Source organism: Carya illinoinensis, chromosome 13 (assembly GCF_018687715.1).
Source record: "Carya illinoinensis cultivar Pawnee chromosome 13, C.illinoinensisPawnee_v1, whole genome shotgun sequence".
Taxonomy (NCBI): domain Eukaryota; kingdom Viridiplantae; phylum Streptophyta; class Magnoliopsida; order Fagales; family Juglandaceae; genus Carya; species Carya illinoinensis.
Window position 1 is genome coordinate 28,852,246 of NC_056764.1, and position 12,618 is coordinate 28,864,863.

A 12,618-nucleotide genomic window follows, 5' to 3' on the forward strand; every position below is an offset into this window, starting at 1 on the left:
TTATAATATGCACAAATTACCAAAATTGACACTTAACAATTTCAAACTACCAAAATGTTTAATCGTACACTCTCTATAAAGATCTAACCATCGATTGTGTCATATCATCTATTTAACTACATTTCTCTTCGAAATGTCTTGTAAAGAAATATTCTATTATAAGTTTAGGTGGATAATACATACTAAAGTACTTATACGAGATATTTGATTTGAAAGAAAAATTTTAAAATATAAATTTTATAAATTAAATCTTACAATTTAAATGACGTAAATGATGTTTTTACATACACACTTGAAAATAAATTAACTCAATTTTAATACATGATGCGGTATAAAAAAGATTTTTACACCCTTCGGTAAAAGTTTTGGTCTACTTTTTACAAATGAATAAAATAGACTCAATCACACAAATTCATTTATAAAAAAAAATAATAATACTGTTAAGCACAAACCCCAAAAACACAAGCCACACACATATCCTTTGTAAAAAAGTAAATCCCACTAAAAAAGAAATGATTTTTTTATGATTTTTCGTGATAAGATCTATATTTTTACAAAAGCATTGCGCAAAATTTACCGAAGCTTATACAAATCGTTACACTTCTCAAATTTCAGCTGCATATAGATGCTTAGAAGTACATAACACTAATCTCGGGTAAGTGAAAGGTGCTCTCCACTTCCTTATCATCCTTGTATGCTTAATCCTCCCTTGCTGATCATAATGAATATGATGATGCTATCCTGTTTATCTCATCACATAGCCACATGGGTAATCTGGAAGTCAATCTGAAAGCGTGTTCAAATCACAACACACTTATTGCTGGCCGAGCAAATCAATTCTAGAGCATTAGTGCTATGAAAATTTGACAAACCTATCAAGTAGTAGGGTGTAAAAGAATTTGAGCAATATTTTGTACACATTGATTACAGAAAATGTTAAAAGTGTTTAGATCCATTAGAGATGCTATAATCTGTGGCAAGCAACAGCCATGCACGATGAGTCACTGTCCAGAATCCACATACCCAACTCCTGAAGCCGCATTTGAATTATATTTAGACCTATCTCAGAAGACCAAAAAACTATCTTCTTCCCATTCCTTATAGAAGATTGATTCACATTTTCGGTAACAATCTTTATGCCAAAGCTTATCTCATCGAGCCCCCATAATCTTCTCACCCTTTTGTTCCAATAATTTAGCTGTTATGTACACAAAACTAACTCCATCCCTGGACAATGCGACTTTCCTTGAGCTCATCATTGCTTCCACCTTGGATAATAAATTGCCAACCCAGAATGTCTCAGCAGAATGGGAGCCCTTGACATATAAAAGTTCTAAGCTGTTCCCAACATAGAAATCATAGGTTGGATCAATGGAATCAAGAAACAACCCACTACTGAAGAAAAGCATGTTCCCATCCACCATCCAAGAATTATACCTATACTCCAAACACTTCTTGATTACATAGGCCTTGACTAAAATCTGCTTGATCGGCTCTGCCTTGGAATATTGAGAAGGCATCGATTTGTGCTCTCTAACATTACTAAAAAATTTGTCAGCATTAATCACCGGATGCCCCCTTCTTGCGAGATCAAGCAGGAGGTCAGATTCAGGGCCCACAAGTATGTAGTTCCAAATGTTTAGCCTCTCAAAGTGACATATCAAGCTCCTGGTGACCAATGCTGATACTCCAAAGAGGCTTATAAAAATAAGGGTCTGCTGTTTCTGCACAGCTTGAAGAACAGGGCCAAGTTCATCAATGCTCACTACAATTCTTCCAGGGCGTACTTCTCTGAAACAGAAATCAAACCATTTAAGATTACGCAAGGTTGGCATTCCCAAAAGACTGAAATCAAGGGAGTTTCCATCCAATAATTGAGAATCAGGCCCAGCTGTCTTCCCATAATTAACACCAGCATCCCTGTGAGAGACACTGAGCGCTCTTTCGTCTAAAAAATTGGTGTAGATATTAAAATAACCACGGGAATGAATAAATTTAATGAACCAAGGAGTCCATATTCTCTCTCCCATCTTCTTGTACCATCCTGTTGTCACCTTCAATTGTAGATTCAAGTGAGATATTGAGTCAGTACCATAGACATTACCAAGAAAGCTAGAAACCAACAAATATGAGTAGAACATAAATCTAATTACCATCCCATCAAGAAATGGCTTGATTCCTTTGACTTTATGTTTATCATACCACAACCTGAATTCTTTCCAAGGTTTTGGAAAGAGAAGTTGACCCCAGGTGCCAACTATCTGGTACAAGAAAAGTCGTGTTCTGCTATCCAATTGTATTTTGTTTCCATGTTTACCTGTATTCAACAACCAATAAAATCAGAGGTGTATAAGGATCGAATTTAAAAACCACGAGTCTAAGTACAAGAAATGTAACAAGGCCAATTGGTAAAATAACAATAATGCACAAACACAGAAAGAGGGGGCACAGATATAACAATCTTCCATTTCAGGAAGAAAAGTCGACCACCATATTAACCTAAAACAAAAGTAACACGACCAATCAACCTGGTAATAAATGCCACACACTATGAAAGACCGAGTATACATGGAATTTCTTCAAGAGATTTTCAATCTTCTCAGCTTATTTATTTCTTTTTTTTTTTTTTTTTTTTTTTTTTCTAGGTAGGGGTGGATAGCTTGGCACCTGGAGATATAGGCGTGCAGGGCAGGATGGACGAGATAAGAATTCAAAAATAATCAAAAAGTGAAAGAACTAACATGAGAGAACAAAAAAATTTGGCTTTATCGTTTAGATAACAAATTGCTTCAACAATCATTCACTGGTTTCTTTCATTCCCCTCTTTTATCTCAGTCAAAGAATTTTGGGTTTGATATTTTAGTTAGCATCCCAGGTAACTCGTATTAGGAAGAAAGCTTAATTATTGAAGACAAAAACAAGAAGATAAAATTACTTGTTTGGCATACCGATCAAAAAACAAACTTGTTTGGCATGTATTTTAAGGTAAATCAGGTCATTTGGAACATGGATGACATGAGGGAATCCTAACACCTAGGAAAAGCCTCAATAAGGCTACAAAAGGTAGCATGATAAAATCAAAATGAGAAAAACTCCTAAATTAGAAATCTACAGACAAAAGTCTTTTGACTAGTTTTTAGATAAATATTATGCTATATTCTTCATCGTTCCAGAAATACAATGCTACCTAACGGATTTCTGAGTGATATGAGTACGGGATAAGTAAAATAAATCTTTTCTCCACGTTGAAATCCAAAAACACTGTTTTAATTAAGAATTCACTCTTGATCTTGTCACTCTGCTGATAAGATTCCCCCTTTTTTCCCTGAGCAAAAGAAAAGCGAATTTAAGGCTTTCCCAATTAAACTTTCTAAACTAATCTTTAAAACACGGCCTTCTCTATTTCTGTAATTACATTCAGTTTTCAGAACAATGAAGCGATCTATAGATATCAGTCCCCAAACTAGACTTCTCATTCCCAACTTTAAAAATAAATCCCAAAGAGGAGAACTATTAAAAGAATATTACCTGGGACGAACCTTGGTCTCTGCAGTGAAACCCCGTAGATGGAGGGGCTAAAGTTCGAAGCGTTATAATAGAAATTCATGATCAATCTCCTCAGAAATTTGTAATAGAGAGGCGAGACCTCCAAATCGTCTTCGACCACGAACGCGAACTCGTCGTCAGAGCTCGGCCACCACGCCTCCAACCACTGCGCCTGCAACCCCGCATTCCTGGTCCGATAATGCACGATCTTTTCTCCGAACCACCACTCGAACACATCCACGAAGCTCAGAATTCGATGCGAACCGTCCAATTCGAGGGTATCATTTTTTACGGGGGCAAAATGATCGATGTAGATATGGAGATGGACGCGGTCAGAGAGGTAGTCGGCAGCGGCAAGGGAGCGGAGGCAGCGGGAGAGCGAGTCCAGGCGGTTGAAGGCGAGGACTTTGATTATAAAAGTGAAATTCTGGGAATTGATAATGCCAGGATTAGTGTTAATATTATGAGTTGGAAGGGAATGGATGAAATCGGGGTAAGGGTTGGGGCTAGGGGAGGAGAAGTAGGAGTGGCATAAGAAGAGGAAGAAGAAGGCGGAGAGGGAGAGAAAGAGAAGTGGGAGGAACTGCCTTTTCGTCCCCACCATTCTTGAGAGGTTCTGAGAGCTGTACCGGAAGCTCGAATTGAGAAGAGGAGTTGGGAGGAAGAACAGAGTTGAGAGTGAGAGGAGAGTGACGGGTAGCTTCCATGAGAGAGAGGGAGCCTATTCAGAGGGAAAGCACCCATGGGCGAAATGAAACGTTTTGTTATCGAGTATTCTCATTTTATTATTATAATTTTTATAAATTTTTATATAAAATATAATAAATAATTTAATTTTTTAAATAAAATTAATATTAAAAAATTATATTATAATAATATTTTATTTAAATTTAAAAAAAATATCCCATTTTATATCATCTTATCTATATAATTAAATAAAAAAAATTGGATCACTCAATCCGAAATAGCATAGTTTTCAAAATTTTTGATTTAAATTTTTGGCTAGACCCTATCACTATAAATTTATTATAGAGATTTGAAATTTTTTATTTTTTTATTATTTTCTTTTAAATATTTTTTAACATATTTAATTATTAAAAAAATTAAAAAATATATAATTTTATTAATAATTATTTTCTTAATTATTAAATAAAATCAAATATTAAAAAAATCAAATATAAAATGAATAATAAGAGATTGTAACATATCATTTTCTTAAATTTTCACCCTACCTATCACGGCACACCTGCCAGCTTGGAACTTGTTTTTCCTTTTGTAACCTAAAGGACCGTTTTGTAAAGAAGAAATGCTACACATTATCTCACACTACATATTTTATATATTAAAATAATATTTTTTATTTTTTTTATTTTTTATTTTATTTTATTTTTATTAAATTAATTAAATTATTCTATTTATCATCTACATACTATATATTTATTATAAAAAAAATAAAAAATAAAATAAAATAAATATAATGTGAAAAGTGTGAGATGATAAAAAGAATTTTCCTTTTTAAAGGATAGAATCAAATAATAAATATTCATTTCGAATTCGTCCTCAACCGCAACCGCAACCCCACCCACTCCCCCGCCCGAGTCATTTGCCCTCTTCTTCCCTTCCCCAAATCTACCCCGACGACGGGGTCTTTGGCGCACTCCACCGGAAAACGCTCTCTATCTCTCACTCACAAACGCATTGACACAGTGGCTATCTGACGAGTGGGTCTCAGGCACAGTTTTGGAGCTCGGTATTACACTGTAAGTTGGCTGTCCGTGTGCTTGCATCTCTGTGTGCAAGTTTTTTTTCCTTTTATCTATCTTTGTTTTTATTATATTCCATTTGCCTCTGTATATGGATTCATGGCTTTTTTCCATTAGTTATTTGTTTCTAAGTTGATTTTTGTTTTGGCTCATCATCTGTTCGACGGAAGTACTGAACGAAACACAACTTGAGATTATTTGCATATTTACTGTTTCAAGGGGACACTGTTGCAACTTGTTTTTTATTTAATGTTTGAAAATTTTGGGAAGTTGTAATTATTAGTTTGAAAAAATTGTAATAATTAGTTTGAAAATGTTTGTATTTGAATTATGATTGAGAAGGAAATGAGATGAAAATTTTAGAATGAAATTTATTTCCAAACAAGCCCTAAATATCCTTTATTTCAAATTCAAATTGACACAAAACGATTTCAATTCGTCCTGTACTGACTTACCACTAAAATGCAATAAAAAGTTTATAGCTTGAAGCATCAAGGAGCGCTAGATTACTGTTTAAATTCTTGTACTTGTTGTATTAAGCATATCTTTCTTGATAACAAAAAATGAAATAAAACAAAAGTATCCTCAATAAAAGAAAGAATTGTGGATAGCGTCATCCAATACGAACTAAGTGGATAGTGTAAATATTTTTATATTAGTCAGAATTTTATGTTGCTCGAAGTAATTTGATTGAATTATTGTGAATTGACTCTAACCAAATTCTCAGTTAAAATAGCTAGATGGGCAAAGAGGAAGATGAAAGGTCACCCAAGCCTTCTACATCGATGTCGTCAATCCAGGTATGATACGCATTGGTCATTTGTATGTCTTGGTATCCAATATTTCCATTTAGTTAATTTATTGTTTATTTGTGTATTATAGGAATGTTATAGTCCGGTAAATCCATACTACCCGCCATTTATGATGCATCCAAATACATATATAAATCCATATCCAAATCCACATCCGTTTCCTTGGGATAGCCAGGTAGATGAAAAAAAATAAAAAAATAAAAAATTTATATGTGCATTAGCAATGAACTAACACATCTATATAATTGCAGCATCCATCGATGCCACCTCTTGGACCAACTCTACCCTACCTTTCGCCAAGTAATCCCGAGGAGTTAAGAGGATCTCAAGAGACTAGTGAAGTAGATGGAGATTTTTTTTAATTTTTTTTCTATGGTCATTAACAATTAACTAACACATCTATATAATTGCAGCATCCGTTGATTCCACCTCTTAGACCAACTCTACCCTACCCTTCGTCTGGAAAAAATTTGGAGTTAAGAAGATTTCAAGAGACTAGTCAGGTAGATGCTCTCTCTCTCTCTCTCTCTCTCTCTCTCTCTCTCTCTCTCTCTCTCTCTCTCTCTCTCTCTCTCTCTCTCTCTCTCTATGTGCATTAGCAATGAACTAACACATATATAATTGCAGCATCCCTTGATGCCACCTCTTGGATCAACTCTACCCTATCACTCGTTGAGTAATCTGGAAGAGTTGAGAAGATCTAAAGAGACCACACAACGCGTAAGTGATTTGTCCAACATGCCTAATAGTGTAGAAAGTGAGAAGAATGTTGGAGGTACATCACACACAATTGATCAAAGCTATCATATTAGTAGCGGTATTACACTAAACCACTTTAAACCCGATGATTGTCATACTCAATGTATATAATGTGAATGCTAATCTCATCTATTTTATAGAGGATAAAGAAACAACATCCGATGTAAATAAAGAGGCGGAGGGGACTAATGATGTATCTGATGATGATGAACGAGTTGAAATGCCAAAATCTGGTATGGAGTTTGCTACTGAGAAAGAGCTTTTGACTTATTACAAACGATATGCCAAACAAGTAGGTTTTGGTGTAAGGACACAAAGAACGAAGTGAGAGGCAGACGAGAGTGCTAAGTATGTCACAATTGGGTGTGCGCGTGGTGGCAAGTATCATCCTAGCCATGGTAATGTCTCTAGGTCACGACCAACAATTAAAACAGACTGTAAGGCGAAGGTAAATGCTCACTTGGTAAATGGGGTATGGGTTTTGACCACCATTGAGATTGCTCACAATCATACTGTAAGCCCACAAAAGTCTAGATTTTTTAGATCTCACAAGTTTTTAGATGTGAATGACAAAACAGGTGTTCAAATGAACAAAAATTTCAATGATGTTGTTGTTGACGCGGGGGGGTTTGAGAATGTTGAATTTGCAAAGAAAGATTGTCAAAACTTTATTGACAAAGTCAGACACTTAACGCTTGGTAAAGGAGGTGACAAAGCACTTAATGACTACTTTGATAGAATGAGAGAGATGAATGATGGTTTTGTTTCTGTTATGGATATGGATGACGAGTTTAGAGTAAAAAATGTGTTCTGGGCTGATGCACGCAGTCGAGCAGCATATGAATATTTTGGAGATGTTATTACCTTTGATACGACATTTCTAACAAATAGGTATGGTATGCCTTTTGCTCCATTTGTTGGTGTAAACCATCATGGACAATCTATACTGTTAGGGGCTGGCTTGATTTCAAGTAAGGACACAAGTACGTTTGTTTGGTTGTTTCGAGCATGGTTGAAGTGCATGAATGGTCGGGCTCCCAAAGCCATAATAACAGATCAAGATTGGGCACTAAAGAGTGCTATTTCTATTGTATTTCCAGATACTCGTCATAGATACTGTCTCTGGCACATCATGCGAAAACTACCAGAAAAATTGGGGTCTCACTCTCAATTCAACGTGGGGCTGAAGTCTTCTATTCAGAGTGCTTTATATGATTCACAAACTTGTGGAGAGTTTGAGGACAAATGGGGGCAACTACTTGATATGTACAATCTTAGTTCTAATGTATGGCTACGAGGATTGTACAACGATAGGTCATTCTGGGTACCGGTTTACTTGAAGAATGTTTTTTGGGCTGGTATGAGCACTATACAGCGGTCTGAAAGAATGAATACTTTTTTCGACGGGTTTGTGTATTCTGGTACAACGTTAAAAGAATTTATTGATCAATTTGACAATGCTTTAAGGAAGAAGGTGGAGATCGAGGCAACAGCTGATTTCAATTCCTTCAACCAAACAATCCCATGCTTATCCCCTTTTGGCATTGAGAAACAGTTTCAAACGGTGTATACAAATGCAAAGTTCAAGGAGGTCCAACGAGAGGTGCTGGGGATGATTTGCACACTTGTTAGCACTGAAGGTTGCATTTCCACATTTGATGTTTTAGATCAAATTTCCATCGATGACCATGTGAAAAGGGTGCAGTACTCAGTTTACTATGACGAAGAAGAATGCGAAGTGAAATGCACATGTGCGTTGTTTGAAATGAAGGGTATTTTCTGTAGGCATGCATGTTCTGTATATCATATGAAGAATATTAATGTGCTGCCTGAAAAATATATCTTGGATCGATGGAGAAAAAACTTAAAGAGGAGATACACACTAGTCAAAAGTAGCTATGATGACTTGCGGGACAATATAGATGCACGAAGGTATGAGGTTGTGGTGAAAAAATGTTTGAAATTAGCGACGCGTGTATCTGCAAGTGATGAGCATTATAATGCATTTTTACAGCATTTAGATGAATTTGAGCATAAATGTGAAGGCTTAACATTTGAGACAAAATCCTGTTCAACCAATGTTAAGAAAAAGTGGTAACCAATGAAAAGAAAAAACAGGTAATAATTTAATTTTAGCAATTCTATATATATATTGATCAACATGTATATTCCTTTCTAATAGATTAGTCTAAATTTTATCCTGGAATTTAGACTCGCAGGAAAATCTTTGAAGATAAATCTCATTGAAGTGAACTCCTGCTATCTCAACTTGGTAGTAGTGTTGATGGTTTTGTTATTAGAACCCAGTTTAGTACTATCACACAATCAACACTATCAGACAATGATTAGGTGTGAGGCATTTATTTACCATATGTTTCTTATTTGTTTAATTGTTTTGAATCAATTATTAATAAATAATTTTGTTTAATTATTAACTATAGAAAATGTTGAGCTACTTGTGTTGTTTCAGCAAATATGAGTGCAAGGACCCTATGTAACTAAAGACATGAATGCGTATAAACTATGTGCTCAAAGGTGTCATTCTATGGAGAAAACTCAATGTTGTTTTTGTCAAATTGTTATTGTTGAGTAGTTGTAGCAATGTAACTCAGAATTTTGTAGGTTGTTATGATTTTAGAATCTGTGTTGTTATTGTGGAGTAGTTTTTAGCGATGTAACTCAAAATTTGTAGATGATGAATTGGTAAAATCGACCGAACATTTTCGGTTCGGTTCCAATTCCTAATAATCAAAACTGGTCCAGTTCTGGTTTTGATATTTAGAACGCCGGTTCGAATTGAACCGGACCGATGGATATGTATTTTTTAATTTTTGATATTATATATATAATTTTTGATATTATATTATATGTTAATTAATATAACATGATTTTAATCTTATCATTCATATATATTAATCTTATAATATAAAATTAATATAACATAAATATAATATAAAATGAGGGATATGGGTCAATTATTAGCTAAAATTTTGTTGAATACGATTTTGTTTATCAGTAGAATCACTAGCTAATTTTTTTTTTCCTTATAAAAAATTATAAAAAATAATGGGAAAACCAAATCAAACAGAAACCGCTTTGTGATGATTCGGTCCCATACCGGTTCTTAAACTTTTAAAACCAATTCGATTAAAAAAATGTGAAAAAATTAAACAGAACTAGACCAATTACGTCCTAGTGGATAAGAACCATACAGAAGCTAGCTATAAGGCAAAGATGGGTAGCTAACTTTGGATGAAGACAAGAAAATAGGGACTTAAGATGACTATACTTGATGAATTAATGGTGTCTTAAGATGGATTGCAAGTTTTGAAACTGAATCGTAAAGTCCTTTTGACGCTGGCTGCCTGATTACATCTATATGGAACAATCAAGAAATGGGTCGTGATGCACTCAACTTGAGAATGCAACATTTTCTTTTGAAAAATTTACAGTCGTGTTGGGATTCCGTGGCTAAGAAAGATGCTTAGCATGGACAATAGCATTGATTCACAAGGGTGGGTAACATGAATTTTCCGTTGGCCCCGTCCTCTTATCAATTTAAGAAAGCTAAGCATGTAAACAGCATATAACTGGGCATTGATCACAAGTGTTACCCACCCTTGTTGAATATCCTCTCTTCATATGGATTTAGTGATACCATGATCTCTAATCCAGTTTAAAGAAAGCAGTGGAGCCAAAGAGTTCATCCAACAACTCATCCATCATGGGTATGGGATACTTGTCCTTAATGACAACTTCATTTATCACTCTATAATCAATACACGTTCTTCGTATAATCGTAGAATCTTATATAATTTGTTGGATAAAAAACTTACAATATTGAAAAGGAAAATTGTATGGCCCAACCCATTGTAGGCTTCACCATGAAGCAAAGTGAAGAGAGGAGGAGAAGAGATTCGGCGTGATAGGACCATAAGTTGGCTTACTAGGACAACTGATACAAAAAATATCAAGGTCTTGTTTATGTAATAAGGAATTCTTTTGTATTATTTTTTCAAGTTTTAAAATGATAATAATATTAAAAAATTAAGTAGCAAAAAACTTTATGAGAAAACTCTTTTCTTTTTAAGCTCACCCCTCTCCAAGCGTATTGCTACATGTTCCAATAGAGACCAAATAGCACCCCCCCTATGATATAGATTTTACCAGTGTTTTAAATACCGTACCGTACCAGCCGATATGGCCAGTATATGTCGTACCGACCACTGGTCCGTTACAGGTATTATACATGTTTCGTACCGGTCAATATTTCGGCCGGTATTTCGAAATTTATTTATTTTTTCATTTCTTCAAACTATAAGCTTATTTTTTTACCTCCAATTCAAACCAGATTATTTATAATTTATATATATGTATTTATGTATAATTTATTTATATATAGACTATTATTTTGAAATATAATTTATATATATAATTTATTCATATATCGACTATGCCAAAACAATATACGAAATAATATCGGTATCGAAATATTTCATTCCAGTACCTTGACAGTTACGGTATTCAAAACATTGGATTTTACTGCTCTTGATTTGTGTTTAAATGATATGTGAGAAGGAAATAAGATTAAATGAGAAGAAAATTATTACTAAACATCTCCTAGGTGTCCAAATGAGCCCTAAAGGCTAGCAAGGAAGTGACATAAAGAGAAGTGCAGTAGCGGGACAAAGAGGGGTAATGAGATAGAGAAAAGGGACTTAACAAACAGAAGATCAATCTTCATTCAACCTTTCCTCCTTTTTTTTAGCTACATTGCATTGATCCAAAAAAAAAAAAAGTGAACCACAAGATTTTGTAAAATCATCAAATGCAGTGCAATTTGCCTACAAAAGATTCATGGATATTGGCATTTGTGTCTAACCGTGTAAATCATAATGTCTCTCACTTTTATTTTTTTTAGTCATATATTTCCATTTCAAGCCATGAATGAGTATCCCAACTATTGCATAAATGAGTATCCCAACTATTGCACATTCATCAAAAGACTATTGTGGGTCATTCGACCATGTTATTGACATCCACCCGAAATGAAAAATATATCAACAGATTGACACTGTAAATGGGAACTACTTATCGCTTTGTAAACAAAAGTTCGACTTGCTAAAAAGCCTCCAACAAATAAGTCATTTGTCCACAATGCTACTATTTGTGTTACTTCACATGTATATTAAATATAAGGGTGGGCAGCGAGGCATTGCCACCCATCATCTTGTGTCCACCTCCTCGGCCCAATCTTGGTAGTGCGAGCAATCCCGCCCGCCCGTCCCTACCCCTGGGTTTGGCTTGAGCCCAATTCAAATATATATATATATATATATTTGTTACCAAAATGGCATTGGTTTGGTAATGAATTTCTTTTTTAGTGAAATGACGAAACAACATTGTGTTGGCAGCGGCCGGGGGGTGGTGGTTAAGTTAAACCTAATTCCTCTCTCTCTCTCTCTCTCTCTCTCTCTCTGGGCAATGAAGTCTCAAAACCTCTCTCCTTCTCGTAGTCACTGTGGCGGCACGACTTGCGTCTTTTTTCTCAATTGTGATCGCCGTAGGTTAGTGGTAGAGGGTGGACGAACCAGTGATTTGCCCCCGCACTCCAACACCTAGACAGGAGGCCGCACCCTCGAGATGCGGTGGCAGATTTCAAGGGGCAAAAATCCCCCTCGGCTCATGCAGAAGCGAGGTGCAAGATGTTGGCAACCCTGCCCTACCCGCACCCTTAG

At 35.3% G+C, this 12,618-nt stretch overlaps 2 protein-coding genes across 7 annotated transcripts; one reads left to right on the forward strand and one right to left on the reverse strand.

Moving 5' to 3' along the window:
• Positions 1 to 817: 817 nt before the first annotated feature.
• On the reverse strand, positions 818 to 4,302 carry LOC122292974. The gene is made up of 3 exons (XM_043101563.1): positions 3,529 to 4,302; positions 2,154 to 2,317; positions 818 to 2,054 (listed from the first exon to the last, which is right to left on the reverse strand). Exons 1-3 carry the CDS (start codon positions 4,148 to 4,150, stop codon positions 1,152 to 1,154), a joined length of 1,689 nt encoding a protein of 562 aa, XP_042957497.1. The 5' UTR covers positions 4,151 to 4,302; the 3' UTR covers positions 818 to 1,151.
• A 779-nt stretch (positions 4,303 to 5,081) lies between these two features.
• Positions 5,082 to 9,657, forward strand: LOC122292351 (probable serine/threonine-protein kinase samkC). 6 transcript variants are annotated; one of them, XM_043100655.1, is made up of 7 exons: positions 5,082 to 5,306; positions 6,037 to 6,109; positions 6,192 to 6,296; positions 6,373 to 6,462; positions 6,535 to 6,624; positions 6,749 to 6,938; positions 7,021 to 9,657. In XM_043100655.1, exons 2-7 carry the CDS (start codon positions 6,050 to 6,052, stop codon positions 7,206 to 7,208), a joined length of 723 nt encoding a protein of 240 aa, XP_042956589.1. In that variant the 5' UTR covers positions 5,082 to 5,306; positions 6,037 to 6,049; the 3' UTR covers positions 7,209 to 9,657. The 6 variants fall into 6 exon arrangements, with proteins under 6 accessions (XP_042956589.1, XP_042956594.1, XP_042956590.1 ...); XM_043100660.1 differs by having other exon boundaries at positions 6,749 to 6,841; positions 9,351 to 9,657; XM_043100656.1 differs by having other exon boundaries at positions 6,046 to 6,109.
• Positions 9,658 to 12,618: the final 2,961 nt, after the last annotated feature.

Excerpts from the sequence above, each read along its gene's own strand:
- LOC122292974 (XM_043101563.1), bottom strand. The coding sequence starts at position 4,150 with ATGGTGGGGACGAAAAGGCAGTTCCTCCCACTTCTCTTTCTCTCCCTC. Across the intron at positions 2,318-3,528 it reads GAGACCAAGGTTCGTCCCAG|GTAAACATGGAAACAAAATA; the intron begins GTAATATTCTTT and ends TGTTGAATACAG. Across the intron at positions 2,055-2,153 it reads AGCCATTTCTTGATGGGATG|GTGACAACAGGATGGTACAA; the intron begins GTAATTAGATTT and ends CTACAATTGAAG.
- LOC122292351 (XM_043100655.1), top strand. The coding sequence starts at position 6,050 with ATGGGCAAAGAGGAAGATGAAAGGTCACCCAAGCCTTCTACATCGATG. Across the intron at positions 6,110-6,191 it reads CATCGATGTCGTCAATCCAG|GAATGTTATAGTCCGGTAAA; the intron begins GTATGATACGCA and ends TGTGTATTATAG. Across the intron at positions 6,625-6,748 it reads GATTTCAAGAGACTAGTCAG|CATCCCTTGATGCCACCTCT; the intron begins GTAGATGCTCTC and ends ATATAATTGCAG.